The sequence below is a fragment of the Phyllobates terribilis genome, unplaced genomic scaffold, assembly GCF_046119375.1.
Source record: "Phyllobates terribilis strain yellow unplaced genomic scaffold, ASM4611937v1 Scaffold_1__5_contigs__length_1240528914, whole genome shotgun sequence".
In the NCBI taxonomy this organism is placed as follows: domain Eukaryota; kingdom Metazoa; phylum Chordata; class Amphibia; order Anura; family Dendrobatidae; genus Phyllobates; species Phyllobates terribilis.
The window spans coordinates 1,228,840,753-1,228,863,351 of record NW_027362761.1 but is presented as its reverse complement, the minus strand read 5'-3'; the positions used below and the strand labels follow the sequence as shown (position 1 = coordinate 1,228,863,351).

General features: G+C 45.9%; 1 protein-coding gene across 1 annotated transcript in view; it reads right to left on the bottom strand.

The window, feature by feature from the left end:
* LOC141164549 (uncharacterized) overlaps positions 1-22,599 on the bottom strand; it is a 160,990-nt gene that overhangs the window by 130,134 nt on the left and 8,257 nt on the right. Inside the window, exon 2 of the mRNA XM_073649932.1 lies at positions 17,505-17,643. Coding sequence (XP_073506033.1) covers positions 17,505-17,582 — 78 coding nt within the window. The 5' untranslated portion in view covers positions 17,583-17,643. The remainder of the gene's footprint in view (positions 1-17,504; positions 17,644-22,599) is intronic.

Genomic DNA, 22,599 nt, shown 5'->3' with positions numbered 1-22,599 from the left:
GGTCCACACTGAGCACATGTGATAGACGTGACAGAGTCTGGAGATGCCGTGGAGAGCGATCTGCTGCCAGCAGCATCCTTCAGCATGACCGGTTTGGCAGTGGGTCAGTAATGGTGTGGGGTGGCATTTCTTTGGAGGGCCGCACACCCCTCCCTGTGCTCGTCACAGGTAGCCTGACTGCCATTAGGTACCGAGATGAGATCCTCAGACCCCTTGTGAGACCATATGCTGGTGCGGTTGGCCCTGGGTTCCTCCTAATGCAGGACAATGTCAGATCTCATGTGGCTGGAGTGTGTCAGCAGTTCCTGCAAGATGAAGGCATTGAAGCTATGGACTGGCCCGCCCGTTCCCCAGACCTGAATCCGATTGAGCACATCTGGGACATCATGTCTCGCTCCATCCACCAACGTCACGTTGCACCACAGACTGTCCACGAGTTGGCGGATGCTTTAGTCCAGGTCTGGGAGGAGATCCCACAGGAGACCATCCGCAACCTCATCAGGAGCATGCCCAGGCGTTGTAGGGAGGTCATACAGGCACGTGGAGGACACACACAATACTCAGCCTCATCAGGAGCATGCCCAGGCGTTGTAGGGAGGTCATACAGGCACGTGGAGGCCACACACAATACTCAGCCTCATCAGGAGCATGCCCAGGCGTTGTAAGGAGGTCATACAGGCACGTTGAGGCCACACACAATACTCAGCCTCATCAGGAGCATGCCCAGGCATTGTAGGGAGGTCATACAGGCACGTGGAGGCCACACACAATACTCAGCCTCATCAGGAGCATGCCCAGGCATTGTAGGGAGGTCATACAGGCACGTGGAGGCCACACACAATACTCAGCCTCATCAGGAGCATGCCCAGGTGTTGTAGGGAGGTCATACAGGCACGTGGAGGCCGCACACAATACTCAGCCTCATCAGGAGCATGCCCAGGCGTTGTAGGGAGGTCATACAGGCACGTGGAGGCCACACACAATACTCAGCCTCATCAGGAGCATGCCCAGGCGTTGTAGGGAGGTCATACAGGCACGTTGAGGCCACACACACACAATACTCAGCCTCATCAGGAGCATGCCCAGGCGTTGTAGGGAGGTCATACAGGCACGTGGAGGCCACACACACACAATACTCAGCCTCATCAGGAGCATGCCCAGGCATTGTAGGGAGGTCATACAGGCACGTGGAGGCCACACACAATACTCAGCCTCATCAGGAGCATGTCCAGGCATTGTAGGGAGGTCATACAGGCACGTGGAGGCCACACACAATACTCAGCCTCATCAGGAGCATGCCCAGGCGTTGTAGGGAGGTCATACAGGCACGTGGAGGCCACACACAATACTGAGCCTCATTGTGACTTGTTTTAAGGACATTACATCAAAGTTGGATCAGCCTGTAGTGTGTTTTTCCACTTTAATTTTGGGGGTGACTCCAAATCCAGGCCTCCATTGGTTAATAAATTGATTTCCATTATTGATTTTTGTGTGATTTTGTTGTCAGCACATTCTACTTTGTACAGAACAAAGTATTCAATGAGAAGATTTCATTCATTTAGATCTAGGATGTGTTATTTCAGGGGTCCCTTTATTTTTTTGAGCAGTGTATATACCGGGTGGGCCATTTATATGGATACACCTAAATTAAATAGGAATGGTTTGTGATATCAACTTCCTGTTTGTGACACATTAGTATATGGGAGGAGGAAAACTTTTCCAGATGGGTGGTGACCATGGCGACCATTTTGAAGTCGGCCATTTTGGATCCAACTTTATTTTTTTCAATAGGAAGAGGGTCATGTGACACATCAAACTTATTGAGAATTTCATAAGAAAAACAATGGTGTGTTTGGTTTTAACGTAACTTTATTCTTTCATTAGTTATGACCACTTATAAAATGTGTTCAAAGTGCTGCCCATTGTGTTGGATTGTCAATGCAACCCTCTTCTCCCACTCTTGATGTTGCACATCTCGTATCTTCACAGCTTAGACAATTGCCTTCAGATGACCCCAAAGATAAAAGTCTAAGGGGGTCAGATCGGTAGACCTTGGTGGCCATTCAACTGGCCTACGATGACCAATCCTCTTTCCAGGAAACTGTTCATGTAGGAATGCTCGGACCTGACACCCATAATGTGGTGGTGACCACCTTGTTGGAAAAACTCAGGGAACGTGCCATCTTCAGTGCATAAAGAGGGCAACACATCATCATGGAGCAATTTCAGATATCCAGTGGCATTGAGGTTTCCATTGATGAAGAATGGCCCTACTATATTTGTACCCCATATACCACACCATACCATCAAGATGCGAGATGTGCAGCATCTGAAATAATGGATACTTGAAGCCTGTGCTAGCATCTCTTCTGCGGTGTTGCTATCAGTGTGTCAAGAGTGGGAGAAGAGGGTTGCATTGACAATCCAACACAATGGGCAGCACTTTGAACACATTTTATAAGTGGTCATTAACTTTTAAAAAACTAATGAAAGAATAAAGTTACATTAATACCAAGCACACCATTGTTTTTCTTATGAAATTCTCAATAAGTTTGATGTGTCACATGACCCTCTTCCCATTGAAAAAAATAAAGTTGGATCCAAAATGGCCAACTTCAAAATGGTAGCAATGGTCACCACCCATCTGGAAAAGTTTTCCCCCTCGGATAAGGGAAAATGTTTTTCAGCCCTTGTGCGTAGGCTTTACCAGTCTAAGACTCTCACTCCTTAAAAATGGGGAAAAAATGTTTTCTGAGGCCCTTCTCTACGTGTCTTCCAGGGTGTATTGCAGACCCTCCTTCTAATTTTAGGCAGCCGTTGCACTTAGTGCATATGCTTTATGAATCTAGGAGTCCTACTACCTAACAATTTTAACAAAATGTGTATGAGGCCTCCTTTATGTCTAATACATGGTGTATCAGAGTCCTACTTCCTTCTAATTTTTGGCAGTTCTTGCACTGACCGCATAGGCTTTGTGACTTTCACAATCCCTCCTTCATAAATGAAACAGTATGAGTATGATCATGTCACACACATCACATGGTCACATAAGGTAGGACAATGTTAAAATGACATTTACTGGTGACTACCCCCTCTACCACGTCATCTACTGTAGTCATAGGTGAATGATATAATCCTATCAGAAAATATTTCAAACTTTATTAAGACAAAAGACAACAATACAAAATAAAATCAAAACTACGAAGTGGTGCAATTCAGAAACATATTATGCAGCATGGCTGTGGTTGGATATAAGAGCATCGGAGTGTAAATGTTACTAGAACAACATTAATATATTACATAAATGCTGGAAAAAAAACCTATTAAATGGAAAGTCGATATGGGCTCCAAATGTAGTTTCACAAACGATATATCATGATTTATAAGTAAATTAGATCAGTTAGAATAAAGTGCATAGTGCTTAACTTCAATCCGATATATTCACATGTGAAGAAAGAAATCAGAAGTATTTAACAGAATATACAGAGAATATTGCCACCTAGTGGACTGGCTTCCGATATAGACAAGCAATTACACAGGTTGTCATTTCTTCCTTAGGTTAAGTGCACACATAGCATTTTTGATGCGTTTTCGCAGCGTTTTTTCCATGCGGAAATGCATCAAAAACGCTTGGTAATCGGTCAGCCAGCTAATGCGATGGCAATCCTGATGTGCTGTGCACATGATGCTGAAATTTCCGCTCAGGATTGTCATTTCGGAAAAACACGCAGCATGTCATTTCTATGTAGCGTTTCCCGCCCATCAACTTTAATTGAACCGCAGCAAATCCGCAGATATAATATTATACCTGCGGATTTGCTGCGGTTCAATTAAAGTCAATGGGCGAGAAACGCTGCAAAAACGGACATAGAGTGGTACCGGGGTCGGCTGGGGAGAACTACTACTCCCATCATCCGGCCGCCGGTACCGGTGATAGCAGCGAGAGCGGTGCGGCTGAGGGGAGTAGTAGTGTCCTCAGCCGAGCCGGGGCTGTGCGGAGTGTAAAAAAAGAAAACACTACTGTCACCTGTCCGGCACTCCCCGGTGTCCTCCTGGTCCTCGTGATGTCCCCAGTGATGAGTTCAGCCCGGCGGCAGGTGGTACACTGCCAGGAGCAGGCTCGCTCCCATCAGTGTACATCGCTGCGCTGCCAGGACCTGAGCTCAAGTGACCTCACTTTATGGCACCGATGCTGCGTGAGAACATTCCTGAGAATGTTCCCACGAATCACTGATGCAGTATGAGGTCAACGGGGCTGATCAGCTGATGAACCCAAGTGACCTCACTCCTGCAGAAGCAATGTATACTGACAGGAGTGATTTTACACTCCTGTCACTGTACATTGCTGTCTTCTACAGCAGTGATTGTTGATATCACTGCTGTAGAAGTGACCCGGATCGCCGAGGGACAATCTGGATTACATCATGAAGGCGGACAGGTGAGGGATATGGTGTTTTTTTCTGTATTTTTTGTTTTACAGAAGATCAAGGGATTCGGGGACTCGGCGTATAATAAAAAAATTATTAAACCCGTGTGTCATTTTATTTAAATAAAATACTTTATTCTGTCGGTGTCTTTTATTGAAAAAGCGGCATAAACTTTACTACGCGGATAGTAATGGGGGCATCTTATAGACGCCTCTCTATTACTAATCAGGGCTTCATGTCAGCCGCTAATACAAGGCTGACATAACCCCAACCCCATTACCCCACCGCTACACAGCAGTGGAAAGAGCGGAGGCTAAGTGCCAGATTTGGCGCATCTTATGGATGCGCCATTTCTGGGACTGCTGAGGGGTGATATTACTAGCCGCGGGGGGGGGGGGGGGGGGCTAGTATCCATGGCCCCTTCTCTGGCTATTAATATGAGCCCGCAGCTGTCTGTTTAGCCTTTTCTGGTTAGATTTTATAGGGGGACCCTACGTCAATTTCTTTCTGGGGACCCCTGTAATCTAGATAGTAAAGGCTAAGCAAACAGCTGTGGGCTGTTATTAATAGCCAGGGAACATTTTTGGCTAATGGCCCCATCCCCGGCTACTAATATCAGCCCCCAGTGGTCGGCTTTCCCTCTGCTGGCTATGAAAATGACGAGGGAGCCCACGCCATTTTTTAAAAAATGTTAGGCTCTGTGCCCATGATTCAGACTTAGAAGCGCTTTGGACGCAGCATACTTTTGAGACCATCTTTCAATGAGACATGAAATATTCAGGTCTCTTTCCCATTTAAGTATATTTATGTTCTTTGAAATGTTTATGTCATCATTGAACCATTGATAGATTGATCTAGTTCTCCATATGTTTTTATTTTTTGCATTCTCTAGAAGAACTGAGATTGTTCTGGGGAAAGTAAGGGGGGATTTTAGTTTTGTATTTCTCTATTTTTTATATTTATACAGATCTGAATCAGGGGTGTAGAAGTCACTTTTAAGAGTAAAAGCTTTGTAATTGTCCAGATTTGGGGTCCTGTAGGATGTCTGATAGGCGAGCTATTCCAGATGATGCCCATTGGTTTATGGACATTTTCGGAATGGTAATTTCTAAGAATATGTTTGGTATATTAGGAGGATTAATCTTAGATACTTTATCCTTACAGGTAAGATGTAATTTTTTCCACTCTTACACTGAGGCTGTAAGTGTGGGGAAGCTTGTATGAAGAATAAGAGCCTGAATTAGAGATGTGAGACGGAGGTTGTCGTGGCTTTATTCCTAACCAGCCTGATTCCCATGATTGGAGAAACCATTTTTGTGTCTGGTTTGTCCCGTTGGGTGAGTAATATCCTGTAAGGTTGGGTGATCCCACGCCACCTCGTCTTTTGCTTTTACACAGAATGTGTTTTGATATTCTGGCGTCTTATTTTTCCATATAAATCTGGACATTTGTAGTTTCTTAACCTGGTGACCGGAATGATCGGGGGATCGTGCGGAATATCTAGAATATTCATTGTAGAATAAACATTTTGTATTTTGTATAAAGTGCTTTCCTATCCCGCTCTTAGTTCGCAGTTGGATCGGTATGTTAATTCCTCTCGGATGGTCTAAAGGTACTGTCTCACATAACTACGCACCAGCGATCCCGACAACGATACGACCTGTCAGGGATCGTTGCTGCGTCGCTAAGTGATCGCTTGTGAGCTGTCAAACAGGAAGGCTCACCAGCGATCAGGGGAGCAGCGACATCATGGAAGGAATCTTTCCACGATGTCCTGCCCCTGGTTACCAGCCTGCTGCTGAAGGAGGAGCAGGCTGGTAACCATGATAAACAGCAGGTTACTAAGTGTGCGTGTGCCCCTAGTAACCCGCTGTTTATCATGGTTACCACTCTGCTACAGTGAGCGGTAACCTCCCGCTCTCCGTAGCAGAGTGGTAACCATGATAAACAGCGGGTTACTAAGTGCGCGTGTGCCCCTAGTAACCCGCTGTTTATCATGGTTACCAGCCTGATCGCTGGTCCCGCTGGTCACACACAGCGATATGTGCTGACCAGCGGGAGGGCAAAGACCAAAAAAAGGTCCAGGACATTTTGCAGCGATCAGCGACCTCACAGCAGGGGCCTGATCGCTGCAAAGTGTCACACATTGCGACATCGCTGGTGAGGTCGCTGTTGCGTCACAAAACTTGTGACTCAGCAGCGATCTCGCTATGTGAGACGGGGGCTTTATACATTCTGTGTACTTGTCCTTTATCATTGCAGGACCTGGGTTTGTGATCTGTGTGCCCAAGAATGTGGTTTTCTTCCCATTTAAAGTTATATTTATTTCTTAATTCTTTTTCTTGTTTCTGATTCAAGAAGAAACTTAGTATTTTGGATTTCTCTGAGTTTATTTTGCATAATGAGGTTTTTGTGAATGTTTGTATGGTTTCTGAGACGACAGCTAGTGAATTTATTAGGTCTGTCAGGCTATGTGCCCACGATGCAGAAATGCTCCGGATTTTTCCTGAGCGTTTCTGCATCTCACTGGCAGAAAAAACGCATGCGGATTGTACATGCGGATTGTACATGCGGATTGTACATGCGGATTGTACTTGCGGATTGTACATGCGGATTGTACATGCGGATTGTACATGCGGATTGTACATGCGGATTGTACATGTGGATTGTACATGTGGATTGCGTGTGCGGATTGTACATGCGGATTGCGCGTGCGGATTGTACATGCGGATTGTACATGTGGATTGTGCATTAGGATTGCGTGTGCGGATTGTACATGCGGATTGCGCGTGCGGATTGTACATGCAGATTGTACATGTGGATTGTGCATGCGGATTGTACATGCGGATTGTGCATGTGGATTGTGCATGCGGATTGTACATGCGGATTGTGCATGTGGATTGTGCATGCGGATTGCGTGTGCGGATTGTACATGCGTTTTTCCTGCCAGGGACTTGCGGATGTCAAGCGTTCTTCACTTGCATTTCCGCATGTGGGTTGACAAGCGATTTTAGCATCACTGGGAAAGTGCTTGACAACTTGGTCACACTATGAAAAATTAAGGAACCGGCAACCGGCATATATAGTGTGACCAAGTTAGTTTAAAAAAAAAGAATAAAAATGGTGAAAAAAAAAAAGAAAAAAACCCATTATACTTACCTTCTGATGGCCCCTAGTCTCCTTATCCGATGCGTCCAGTCTCCCCAGTGTCTCGCGGTTGTGTAAAAGGACCTTCCATGACATCATTTAGTCATGTGACAAGTCAAGCGACCGCCGATCATTGCAAGCTGCCGGGGAGCCAGGACGCATCACTAAGGAGACCGGGGGCCATCAGAAGGTGAGTATAATGTATTTTTTTATTTTAAATTCTTTTTTTTTACAGTTTCTATGATACCCGGGTCTGGAGGAGAGTCTCCTCTTCTCCAGACCCGGGTACCATCCGCACATTGAATCGCTTAATATCCGCATGTGCACATGTAGTCATGCCGATATTAAGCGATTCAATGCAAGTCAATGGTGGGGAAAATGCCGCGATTACGCAAAATAATTGGCAGTGTTGCGGATTTTTCCACAATGAAAATCCGCAGCGGAAATTTCCGCAGCGTGTGCACAGCACCAAGCATTTTTTATGCGTTTCTGCGGCGGAATTGCCGCTGCGGAAACGCTTAAAAAATGCATAGTGGGCACACAGCCTTAGAGAGATTAACATATCGTCAGAGTATAAAGTGTCGGCGCTGAGCCCGCATCTTTCCCGGCACATGACAGCTGATCTGTACAGCCAACATGAGCCCCCAACAGCCGCGGGGGGGAATCGCAATCAACCCGCAGCTGTGAACATGTTAAATGCCGCTGTCAATCCCCGATAGCGGCATTTATCATGATCGCGCCAAAAGGGCGTCACTAATCCCGCCCATCGGCGCCCTGGTCACATGAAAGCAAGTCGGCAATGGGTTGGCATAACATCCCGGGGTAGGCAGGAGACCCCTTTGGTTGTCATTGCCGGGATGCTATGATTGCCACCAGCGGTCAGAGTTCATAGCAAGTGAGCATTTCTGCTACACACAGCATGGCTGCAGTCCTACGTGTAGCACCGGCGATCGGATGATTGCAGCTTCTAGTCTCCCATGAAAACTATTGAAGCCACCAGTGAGTGTAAAGTAAAAAATATATTTTTAAAAATGTTAAAAAAAAATTAAAAAAATATAAGTTTAAATCACCCCCCTTTCGCCCCATTCAAAATAAAACAATAAAACAAAAATCAAATATACACGTTTGGCATTGCCGCGTTCAGAATCGCCCGATCTATCAATATATCAGAAAAATTGATCCGATCAGTAAACGGCTTAACGAGAAAAGAAATTAAAACGCCAGAATTACGTTTTTTTGGTAGCCACAACAATGCAATAAAATGCAACAATAAGCGATCAAAACATTGGATCTATCCCAAAACATCAGCTCGACGCACAAGAAATAAGCCCTCACCCGGCCCCAGATCCCGAAAAATGGAGACGCTAGGGGTCTCGGAAAATGGGGATTTTTTTTTTTTTTGCAAATTTTAGATTTTTTCTTTACCACTTAAATAAAAAAGCACCTATACATGTTTGGCATCTATGAACGCCTAATAACCTGGAGAAGCATAATGACAGGTCCGTTTTAGCATTTAGTGAACATGGTAAAAAAAAAAAGTTTTTTTGGAATTTCACCACAATTTGAATTTTCCCGTTTTCCAGTACACGATCTGGTAAAACCAATGATGTCGCTCAAAAGTACAACTCATCCTGCAAAAAAAAACAAGCCCTTACATGGCCATATTGACAGAAAAATAAAAAACTTATGGCTCTGTGAAAACAGGCAGCAAAAAACGAAAACGCAAAAATGGAAAAAGCCAAGGTGGTTAAAGGGGTTAATGGTCTCAAACTCAATGTAATCTATTTGTTTCATGACTTCAATAATTTCATTTTAATGTTCCCTTCCTTCGGCTATGTTCACACATCATGGTTTTTTCAGCGTTTTGTTTTCAGCAGCAAAACCTGATCTCTTGCCAGGAGGTTGTTGAGGATTTTTCTTGCTTTTTTGTTTGGTTTTTGGTGTGTTTTTGGGTGCGCTTTATTCACTGTCCTTTTGTCTCTTATAACAGAAGAATGGCCATTCTTGGGGCACAGAGGCGCCATTCTCCACAGCGCCACATTTGTTTTATGGGTTTCTTCTTATAATAGATTTCCTGGTAAGTTCTCCTCTCTTCTCCGTAGTGTAAGCGGTGTCATTTATCTCATCGCCATACTGATCGGCTGGAAGGAAATACAAAGTTCAATCTTCATCCACGCAGCCATATTCTGATAAAGGTTTTTTCTTTCTCTCTTTTGACTATTGTTGGTCTGGTAGCGATTAATTACCTGAGGATTAATGTTGTCTGGTGACACTTTGTAATTATAGACCGGCACAAACTACATATGTCCTTTAATATTTAAATATGACTATGATGTATTGATGACATTATTATTTGGATTTTATTTGTATGTTACCACAGACTGTGTTTTTTTCTGACTGATTATGTACGGTATCTTTACCGGTTTATGTTTTCTGTAGTTCTGAGGACGGCCATTATAGGCTGAAACGTTACATTTAATAAACTTATTTTCTGCATGACATTTCAGAGTGCTGAATTCTTCTGTTATATTTCTGCGGATTTGGAGCAGTTTTTTCAGCATGTTTTTTCACCACCCATTACTTCCAATGCTGAAAGAAGTGACATGCATTATTTTCCAAAAAAACATGCAAAGCACAAAATCCTGTACAAAAAAATACCATGATGGGTGCATTAGATTTCTGGAATCTCATAGACTTTGCTGATACTGTAAAATGCAGCGGAAAATGTACAAAAAAACACATCAAAAATCATGATGTGTGAACAGACCCTTCAACTCTAACTAGGAGGACTCACGGGGCTTGGTTACACTAGATCTGGTGAAAGTATCCATGTAAGTCATACAGCTCCAAATAGGAAGATTCACTGGGACATGGACACACAATCTTCTCCATCTTTTTGACTCCAGGATGAACTGGGACTGATGTTTTACCAATGTAAATGCTGACAAGTTCACACTCTGAATCCAGACTTCGGAGGAAGGACTGGGCTTATAATGGTTTCACTTAATGCAATATGTGTGTCCAAGTAAGAGGGATAGACTAGAAATCTGATAATATATTGGCTTCCCTGCAGGACTGCTGTCACGGGGATACCGGGACAGAGAGGGGCCAGAAGATCGTGGCGTCTGGTTACACAAACCCCTGCACGTATTAGATCTGCTTCACCTTCTTAATAGCAGTGCAGGTTTTCCTTGCTCTTTTATTGCAAGGGTTAATCAGTTCGGTCTATCTTCTGGAGCTCTCCTGAATTATCTCAGCTGTTCTGTGTTGGCCACTCCCCTCAGGTATAATTGCTCACCTCTTGCACTAGGGAATTGCTGGTGATAGTTTACAACTTCCTGGTTTAGTGTTGAAGGAGTAGTCTGAATTAGTAGCAGCCGGTTGGTGTTGTTTCGGGAGATATCTGCGTGGATTTGGTATTGTGCGTTTATCCTAATCCTTTACCCATTTGGTTTGCCCCTCCTACTGTTCCCTAGATTTCCACTTGGTTGTTTTGTGAGAGTGGTTGCATGATTGCAGATTTCTTTTATCTCTGTCTGTTTCCCCAGTCTGTCAGGTTTGTGTTACCTGTACACTTCTGTCCCATACCTTCCTGGGTGGGGGAGAAAAAAGATCAGCATGTATATAGGAGCACAGAAAGGTACGAGACGCCAGCATCTCCACCATCAGGGGTAATCTGGGGAACAGGGATAGCCTAGGGTCCTCCTAACTTGAGGGGCAGGGAAGGAGCCTATTGCCCTGGGAAATCCTGCTAAAGTATTGTGACAACTGTCTTTTATTAAGGATAGAACCGACTGGCCTCCTCCTTCAAACCTTCACGCTTGGCGATTTTCCATGTTTTCGTTTTTTCCTCCCGTTCTTCCAAGAGCCATAACTTTTTTATTTTTCCGTCCTCATAGCGGTATGGAGACTTGTTTTTTGTGGGACGAGTTGTACTTTTGAATGACACAATCCATTTTATCATGTGATGCACTGGAAAGTGGGGAAAAAAATTCCAAGCATGTTAAAATTGCAAAAAAAAATTGTAATTTCACTTTTTTTTTAAATTTACAATGTTCTGCATACAGTAAAACTGACCTGGCAATGATTCTCCAGGTCAGTACGAGTACACAGATACCAAACATGGTAGTTTTCTATTTAAGTGGTGAAAAAATGCAGAAATTTGTAAAAAAAAAAAAAAAAAAAAAAAAAACTTTGCTTGTGGCGCAATTTTCCAAAAACAGCAAGAGCAGTCAGAGCTTGACAGTGGCATTTAACAGGTTAAGAGCTCCACCAGCTGCTGTTAGAGGCAGATGAGACTGATTAAATCAGCCATCATCTGCCTGGAAAGATGCGGGCTGGTGACGTATGAAGACTATGCAAGTCATATTTCGTGAAGGGTTGATATTTGATAGAATTACAACAGACCCCCGTTATCATCTAGAATTTTTTGTTCACCAGGCTCCGCTGCGTTGGGCCACAAGCAAACGGACAATGAAGTTTTAAAGTAGAAAGAACCACTTACAAAAAATCATGTTGTGAGGCAGTAGCGAAAACGACAAACCTACAAAGCCACAAGTCAGCTGGTTAGCTAATGCATACCACTGAAGGTCATACAAGGCCATGAGGTCACAGGCCACACCACGCCATAACACGAGGCAGTAGGAAAAAAAAGACCAGAGACGGAAGGCCAATCACCAGACACGGGGTGCCAGGCCAAACCCCAGGCAATCCAAACACCACACATGGGGTGCCAGGCCAAACCCCAGGCAATCCAAACACCACACATGGGGTGCCAGGCCAAACCCCAGGAAAGCCAAATACCAGACATGGGGTGCCAGGCCAAACCCCAGGCAATCCAAACACCACACATGGGGTGCCAGGCCAAACCCCAGGCAATCCAAACACCACACATGGGGTGCCAGGCCAAACCCCAGGCAATCCAAACACCACACATGGGGTGCCAGGCCAAACCCCAGGAAAGCCAAATACCAGACATGGGGTGCCAGGCCAAACCCCAGGCAATCCAAACACCACACATGGGGTGCCAGGCCAAACCCCAGGCAATCCAAACACCACACATGGGGTGCCAGGCCAAACCCCAGGCAATCCAAACACCACACATGGGGTGCCGGGCCAAACCCCAGGCAATCCAAACACCAGACATGGGGTGCCAGGCCAAACCACAGGCAATCCAAACACCACACACGGGGTGCCAGGCCAAACCCCAGGCAATCCAAACACTACACACGGGGTGCCAGGCCATACCCCAGGAAAGCCAAACACCAGACACAGGGTGCCAGGCCAAACCCCAGGCAATCCAAACACCACACATGGGGTGCCGGGCCAAACCCCAGGCAATCCAAACACCACACACGGGGTGCCGGGCCATACCCCAGGAAAGCCAAACACCACACACAGGGTGCCAGGCCAAACCCCAGGCAATCCAAACACCACACATGGGGTGCCGGGCCAAACCCCAGGCAATCCAAACACCACACACGGGGTGCCAGGCCTTACCCCAGGAAAGCCAAACACCACACACAGGGTGCCAGGCCAAACCCCAGGCAATCCAAACACCACACATGGGGTGCCGGGCCAAACCCCAGGCAATCCAAACACCACACACGGGGTGCCAGGCCTTACCCCAGGAAAGCCAAACACCAGACACAGGGTGCCAGGCCAAACCCAAGGCAATCCAAACACCACACATGGGGTGCCAGGCCAAACCCCAGGAAAGCCAATCACCAGACATGGGGTGCCAGGCCAAACCCCAGGCAATCCAAACACCACACATGGGGTGCCGGGCCAAACCCCAGGCAATCCAAACACCACACACGGGGTGCCGGGCCATACCCCAGGAAAGCCAAACACCACACACAGGGTGCCAGGCCAAACCCCAGGCAATCCAAACACCACACATGGGGTGCCGGGCCAAACCCCAGGCAATCCAAACACCACACACGGGGTGCCAGGCCTTCCCCCAGGAAAGCCAAACACCACACACAGGGTGCCAGGCCAAACCCCAGGCAATCCAAACACCACACATGGGGTGCCGGGCCAAACCCCAGGCAATCCAAACACCACACACGGGGTGCCAGGCCTTACCCCAGGAAAGCCAAACACCAGACACAGGGTGCCAGGCCAAACCCAAGGCAATCCAAACACCACACATGGGGTGCCAGGCCAAACCCCAGGAAAGCCAATCACCAGACATGGGGTGCCAGGCCAAACCCCAGGCAATCCAAACACCAGACATGGGGTGCCAGGCCAAACCACAGGCAATCCAAACACCACACATGGGGTGCCAGGCCAAACCGCAGGCAATCCAAACACCACACACGGGGTGCCAGGCCAAACACCAGACATAGGGTGCCAGGCCAAACCCCAGGCAAGCCAAACACCACACATGGGGTGCCAGGCCAAACACCAGACATAGGGTGCCAGGCCAAACCCCAGGCAAGCCAAACACCACACATGGGGTGCCAGGCCAAACCGCAGGCAAGCCAAACACCACACATGGGGTGCCAGGCCAAACCGCAGGCAATCCAAACACCACACATGGGGTGCCAGGCTAAACCGCAGGCAATCCAAACACCACACATGGGGTGCCAGGCCAAACCGCAGGCAATCCAAACACCACACATGGGGTGCCAGGCCAAACCCCAGGCAATCCAAACACCAGACATGGGGTGCCAGGCCAAACCCCAGGCAATCCAAACACCAGACATGGGGTGCCAGGCCAAACCCCAGGCAATCCAAACACCACACACGGGGTGCCAGGCCAAACCCCAGGCAATCCAAACACCACACACGGGGTGCCAGGCCAAACCCCAGGAAAGCCAAACACCAGACACAGGGTGCCAGGCCAAACCTCAGGCAATCAAAACACCACACATGGGGTGCCGGGCCAAACCCCAGGCAATCCAAACACCACACACGGGGTGCCAGGCCATACCCCAGGAAAGCTAAACACCAGACACAGGGTGCCAGGCCAAACCCCAGGCAATCCAAACACCACACATGGGGTGCCAGGCCAAACCCCAGGAAAGCCAATCACCAGACATGGGGTGCCAGGCCAAACCACAGGCAATCCAAACACCACACATGGGGTGCCAGGCCAAACCGCAGGCAATCCAAACACCACACACGGGGTGCCAGGCCAAACACCAGACATAGGGTGCCAGGCCAAACCCCAGGCAAGCCAAACACCACACATGGGGTGCCAGGCCAAACCGCAGGCAAGCCAAACACCACACATGGGGTACCAGGCCAAATCGCAGGCAATCCAAACACGACACATGGGGTGCCAGGCCAAACCACAGGCAATCCAAACACCACACATGGGGTGCCAGGCCAAACCGCAGGCAATCCAAACACCACACATGGGGTGCCAGGCCAAACCCCAGGCAATCCAAACACCACACATGGGGTGCCAGGCCAAACCCCAGGCAAGCCAAACACCACACATAGGGAGCCAGGCCAAACCGCAGGCAATCCAAACACCACACACAGGGTGCCAGGCCAAACCCCAGGAAAGCCAAACACCAGACATAGGGTGCCAGGCCAAACCCAAGGCAAGCCAAACAACAGACATGGGGTGCCAGGCCAAACCGCAGGCAAGCCAAACACCACACATGGGGTGCCAGGCCAAACCTCAGGCAATCCAAACACCACACATGGGGTGCCAGGCCAAACCCCAGGCAAGCCAAACAACAGACATGAGGCTGCAGGCCAAAAGATAACCCTAAGGCTGCAGGTCCCAAGCAAGGCAGCAGGCCAAAAACCAAATATGAGGCTGCAGGCCGAATATCAAACATGAGGCAGTAGATACTGGAGACATGAAATCTAGATTTCTCCAAGCTGATAACATTCTAGGGCCCATCTGGGCCAATTTACTCACTACAACTCTTACTAGAGGTTTCTATAGAACACCCTACGATTGGGCCATGATTCCCAGCGGCTCCAGCCGTGTGCTCAAAGCTCCTCCATCAGAAGAACAGGAACGCACATTGAGGGAGGAAGCGCCCTTTTATTTTGTGTTCTTGGCTTCCTGTCCAATGATAGCACCTGAGAGTGGGATCTGCCCTATCAAGAGTAAAGGGAAATATCCACTTTGAGACCATAAACCTGGGATACCTATATTTCTGTAATATAAGGATAGACTAGATGGGGCAAGTGTTCTCCCCGTTATCAGTCTTCAATGTAGATCTAAACCTGTGATATATATATATATATATATATACAGTACAGACCAAAAGTTTGGACACACCTTCTCATTTAAAGCTTTTTCTGTATTTTCATGACTATGGAAATTGTACATTCACACTGAAGGCATCAAAACTATGAATTACCACATGTGGAATTATATACTTAACAAAAAAGTGTGAAACAACTGAAAATATGTCTTATATTCTAGGTTCTTCAAAGTAGCCACCTTTTGCTTTGATGACTGCTTTGCACACTCTTGGCATTCTCTTGATGAGCTTCAAGAGGTAGTCACCGGAAATGGTTTTCACTTCACAGGTGTGCCCTGTCAGGTTTAATAAGTGGGATTTCTTGCCTTATAAATGGGGTTGGGACCATCAGTTGTGTTGTGCAGAAGTCTGGTGGATACACAGCTGATAGTCCTACTGAATAGACTGTTAGAATTTGTATTATGGCAAGAAAAAAGCAGCTAAGTAAAGAAAAACGAGTGGCCATCATTACTTTAAGAAATGAAGGTCAGTCAGTCCGAAAAATTGGGAGAACTTTGAAAGTGTCCCCAAGAGCAGTTGCAAAAACCATCAAGCGCTACAAAGAAACTGGCTCACATGAGGACCGCCCCAGGAAAGGAAGACCAAGAGTCACCTCTGCTTCTGAGGATAAGTTTATCCGAGTCACCAACCTCAGAAATCGCAGGTTAACAGCAGCTCAGATTAGAGACCAGGTCAATGCCACACAGAGTTCTAGCAGCAGTCACATCTCTACAACAGCTGTTAAGAGGAGACTTTGTGCAGCAGGCCTTCATGGTAAAATAGCTGCTAGGAAACCACTGCTAAGGACAGGCAACAAGCAGAAGAGACTTGTTTGGGCTAAAGAACACAAGGAATAGACATTAGACCAGTGGAAATCTGTGCTTTGGTCTGATGAGTCCAAATTTGAGATCTTTGGTTCCAACCACCGTGTCTTTGTGCGACGCAGAAAAGGTGAACGGATGGACTCTACATGCCTGGTTCCCACCGTGAAGCATGGAGGAGGAGGTGTGATGGTGTGGGGGTGCTTTGTTGGTGACACTGTCGGGGATTTATTCAAAATTGAAGGCATACTGAACCAGCATGGCTACAACAGGATCTTGCAGCAGCATGCTATTCCATCCGGTTTGCGTTTAGTTGGACCATCATTTATTTTTCAACAGGACAATGACCCCAAACACACCTCCAGGCTGTGTAAGGGCTATTTGACCAAGAAGGAGAGTGATGGGGTGCTACGCCAGATGACCCGGCCTCCACAGTCACCAGACCTGAACCCAATCGAGATGGTTTGGGGTGAGCTGGACCGCAGAGTGAAGGCAAAAGGGCCAACAAGTGCTAAGCATCTCTGGGAACTCCTTCAAGATTGTTGGAAGACCATTTCCGGTGACTACCTCTTGAAGCTCATCAAGAGAATGCCAAGAGTGTGCAAAGCAGTCATCAAAGCAAAAGGTGGCTACTTTGAAGAACCTAGAATATAAGACATATTTTCAGTTGTTTCACACTTTTTTGTTAAGTATATAATTCCACATGTGTTAATTCATAGTTTTGATGCCTTCAGTGTGAATGTACAATTTTCAAAGTCATGAAAATACAGAAAAATCTTTAAATGAGAAGGTGTGTCCAAACTTTTGGTCTGTACTGTATATATATATATGCATCAACACATAGAAGACCAAGTATAGACACAACAGAGAGAGGACGAAAGCATAGAGTTTACCTCTCCGCTCAGCAGGTAGAGGATCTCCAAGGTGAGGTTTAATACTCTTCTGGTAATCTCATTCCTGTCCTCGTTCATGCTTCGTTGTTCATTCAGGTGATAAACTGGATGATCTGAAGGGATCTAGTCCTCCAGACGCCTATGTGATGGAAGCAGAGACATTGTGATTAGTGACATAATCATCATAGAGCCATCACCACATGGATTACTGTAGCATTGCCAACACCAACAGTTGTGTCATATCTACAAGCAGTGTCTGATACATGCGGCCCTCACCTATGGGTGTCAGCATCACCCATTGAAGTGGATAAAGTTGTGTCTGGCCACCTCCTGCTAGATGTGCCAGCCTCAACAGAAGGGTCAGAGGACCCCTGTTCTCCATGCAGGTGCGGGTCTGTGATGGGATCCACAGCTATCAGACATTTATATCCTGAAGACAGGCTAAAAGCGCCGATATTGGGGATACCCTTTAAGGGGAATCTGTCCCCCCTGGGTGATATCAGACCTCTACTATGGGCACACAGGTTATAGAAAAGTATATTTATACTTACCTGTATGGCCCATAGCAGAGGTCTGATTGCAGAGAAATGTGTTTTTATCAACTCGGCTTTGTACAGGATTGGAGTCCCCCGTACGCCAAGAAATCACCGTCTATCTTCTTACTAATCCCCGCCTATGTGTTTATTATTCCCTGAAATCCCCACCTATATGTGTATTTATCATATACCCCCTCCCTCCCCTTTGGGCTCACAATCTAAATCCCTATCAATGTGAAAAATGATGAGTTTCTGGTATTATTTTATTCATGCTGCTTCATAGATTATTCCATTATTTTCTTTAACATTTGTCATATGGTTCAGACATACAGGCCTTTTTATTCAGTGCACCAAATATGCATATTTATATGTCTGAAGGATGTAGGGATTTAATGGCAGCTTACAATCCTCATGGCTCAGCAGTTGGTCCAGCCACACTAACTAGTATCCAAGCACCTACAGGAAGTCCTCCTGTTTGATCAGCTAGGATTTCATAAGGAGATTCAAGGAGAATATGGAGATATCGTACGTCCTAGCCACACACCGGCTACATTTTCGAGATCTCTGGAACGGACCGATGCCTTCCAGGGTCTTGATCCATTCTAGCATCCCAGGGTGGGGAGATACACAGAACAGCTAATAGAAGCCAGGTAGCAAAGCCGTGTTTGGTCTACAAGTGTAATGGGAGCCCAGCTGGATCCAATTGGGCCAGAACCGCCGCTCTATGACCTTGGGAAGTTATGATCGGTCATAGATTTTGGAGATTTAGCAACAAACCTCCAGGGGAGGGGATAAGGACCATCCCGGGGGAGGAAAAGCATGTGACAAACCAAGGGGAAAAAATCCGGGTAATTAAAATAAAACTTTTACTTAGAATTATTTAAAAATAGTGATAGAAAATGCAATGACACACAATTATATATGGACGAACAAGCAAAACATATACTCCACACCACCCTTGTTTTTGGTCCCAGGCCACAAAGGCTGGGCTCTTCATACACAAGTGTGTATGCTAAGTGGGAACATACAGTTGCTCTTCTGCCTGTAACTCGCAAAATGTTATCACATTCATTTATAGAGCAACAAGCCGTGGTTTATTATACTTGGTGAAAGAAAATTACTTCATCATTATCTCTTCATTCACAGCGGCTTATCGCCGTCACGGCAGAATATCCTTGTATATCTACTACCACCTGCCACCAAAACAGTTTCGCAGTGTTCCACTCACAAGGATATATGCACCAAAATAATGAAAGCAATTTAACATTATAAACCAACACCGCTTATGTTAGAACCCTACTGTTTGTTTTTTCCCATCTTGTGTTTTGCGGTCACGTGACCATCTGCCTTTAAATTCAAGCTCCGCCTTTTTGGCTTTGCTGGACTTCAGTGTTGTTTGACTGTTTTGCTAGCCTGGTGCTTCGGTGCCTATCTCTCAGTTCGCTTGGTCCTTTGGGACCTCTAGTACCTTTTTGTCAGTTTTTATTTTGTTTTCTGCAACAACTTTCTCTGTTTAGGAAGTGTCCCTTTTTGTTCCAATCTTTAGTTCTTTTAGGGACCCCTTCCCTTTATTCTATAGGTCTTCATTGAGACTAGCCGAGGACTAAGGCGGGTCTGTTCGCTAGGAACAGGCAGCCCGCTACATCGTAGGGATTCAGCTTAGTTCTTGTTGCAGATCATAACTGTAAATCCAGCCAAAAAAAAAAAAAAGAAAATTAAGGAAATATTAATACGGGAATCAGTATGGCTTCCATCCAGGATTTGGGTCAACGCTTGCAGGGGTTAACCCTGGAGGTGGCAGAGCTCCAGCAACACGTGAGTAGCTCTTCTGGAGCGCATTTTGTGGAACCCAAGGTCCCAAGGTAGGACTGCCTGATGTTTTTTATGGTAAACAGCAAGATTTTTTTTCCTTTAAAAATGCTTGTTTGTTATATTTTCGTTTGAGACTGAGGTCCTCTGGGAATGAATCACAGAGCACTGGTTTTATTATGTCACTTTTGCGCAATGAACCACATGGGTGGGCCTTTTCTCTTCAACCTAATGATACATGTTTGAGGTCGGTAGAAGAGTTTTTTTCTGCTATGGGTCTATTATATGACGATCCTGATCGAATCTCATCTGCTGAGGCAGAACTCAGGCGTTTGAATCAGGGGTCAGATGATGCTGAGACTTATTGCACACACTTTAGAAGGTGGGCTTCTGAAGTCAGATGGAATGATCCTGCTCTGAAATGTCTATTTCTTTCTGGTCTGAGTGAAAGGGTTAAGGATTTGCTAATTGCATTCCCTGCACCTGAGACTCTGCAGGATGCCATGCAATTAGCTGTTCGTGTGGATAGGAGGCTGAGATCTAGGCAGAATGAGGTAAAGACTCCGGTAATGCCAGGTCCTAGTCCCCAGAAAATCTGCTCAGACGGCGGAGAACCGATGGAGGTTGGGGCGATGTCGCTCCGCTCTCAGGAAAGAGACTGGAGATTCGCCGAGGGATTGTGTATTTATTGTGGTAAAGCTGACCATTTGATTAAGTAAATATTGTGAGCTTCGTTTAAGTAAAGAAAAAAAAAAGGTAAGTTACGCCCGTATAGCTTGTTTACGCTCTGCAGGAGTATTTCTTTCAGGGAGTACCACTTTGCAGAAAAATTTGATTGAATTTCAGGTATTTGTGGATTGTGGTTCAACACTTAATGTGATTGATAAAGGGTTTTTGGAAAAAATTTAATTGAAATCCAAACCTTTGTCATCACCTATTTCTGTGATTGCAATTGATAACACTCCCTTGAAATGTATTACTCACAAGGTTACTGCATTTCCCCTCACTATCAATGGTCTTCACCAAGAAATTTTGGACTTGCCTTGGTTAAAACTGCACAATCCTTTACTGGACTGGTCTACTAATGTGATTAAGTCTTGGAGTCTGAAATGCTATGATAAATGTTGTAATGGTCGCATTGCGGCTGTGGGAAAAGGGGAATTACCTGTACCTATTCAAGATTTTTGGAGGGTTTTTTCGGAGGAGGAGTCGCAAGTTTTACCTCCTCATAGGGACTATGATTGCACCATTGAGTTTGTTCCTGGAGCTACTCTTCCCAAGAGTCGCTTATTTAATCTGACTATCCCTGAAAGAAAGGCCTTGGAGGAATACATACAGACTATCCTGGCCGCTGGTCACGTTAAACCTTCTAAGTCGCCTGTGGCAGTTGGATTTTTCTTTGTTAAAAAAAAAGACGGGGGTTTGCGTCCGTGTCTGGATTTTAGTGAAATTAATAAGATTACCGTACGCAATTCCTACCCATTGCCGTTAATTCCTGACTTGTTTAACCAGTTAGTGGGGGCCAAGTGGTTCTCTAAGATTGATCTCCGGGGGGCATACAATTTGTTACGAGTGAAGGAGGGTGACGAATGGAAGACTGCTTTTAACACTCCGGTAGGTCATTTTGAGAATCTGGTGATGCCTTTCGGTCTTACCAATGCACCAGCGTTTTTCAGAACCTTATTAATGACATCCTGAGACCTCTGATCGGTAACAATGTGGTTGTGTATTTGGATGACATTTTGATTTATTCGCCGGATCTGGAGTCTCATTGGCGGAGCGTACGTGAGGTATTGCAGTTATTGAGTGATAATTCACTCTTTGCTAAGCTGGAGAAATGTGAGTTCGCTGTGCAGAGAATTAGTTTTTTGGGCTACATTGTCTCCAGCGAGGGCTTTGAGATGGACCCGGTGAAGGTTCAGGCGGTGCAGGAATGGTCTAGGCCTATTGGTTTGAAATCTATACAGAGATTTTTGGGGTTTGCCAATTATTACAGGAAATTCATTAAGAATTTTTCTGTAATTGTTAAACCTCTAACCGATCTCACCAGGAAAGGTGTGAATACGGCCCAGTGGACTACTGAGGCCATTGAAGCGTTTGAGTATCTCAAGGAGAGTTTCAGTTCTGCCCCTATCCTTATGCAGCCTGATGAGACCAAGCCTTTTTTGGTCAAGGTCGATGCTTCATCAGTGGGGGTCGGAGCAGTTTTGTCTCAGGAGTACAAGGGTGGAGTACATCCTTGTGCCTTCTTTTCGAAAATGATTTCGGATACCGAACTGAATTATGATGTTGGAAATCGGGAGTTGCTGGCTATTAAACTTGCATTTGAACACTGGCGTCATTTTTTAGAAGGCGCTAGATTTCCTATTCAGGTTTTCACAGATCATAAGAATTTGATCTATCTGGATGCTGCCAAGCGCTTGAATGCCCGTCAAGCTAGATGGGCACTTTTTTTTTCTCGGTTTCATTTTTCTATTACCTACATACCTGCTACTAAGAATGTTAAAGCCGATGCTTTATCTCGCAGCTTCTCTCCTACAGTTGGTGCCGACAGACTCTTTGGAAAATGAAAGGTGGAATCTGATTGGTTGCGAAGGGCAACTGAGCCAGTTTCACAGATCTAGTTTTCACAGATAGATCTCCCCCAAATCTGTTTTCTTTTCAGATAATTCAGACAACACATAATGGCAAATAATCTAAATACAGATCAAAGAAAATGGATTTTAACAGAGTATTGGAACTCTCAAAAT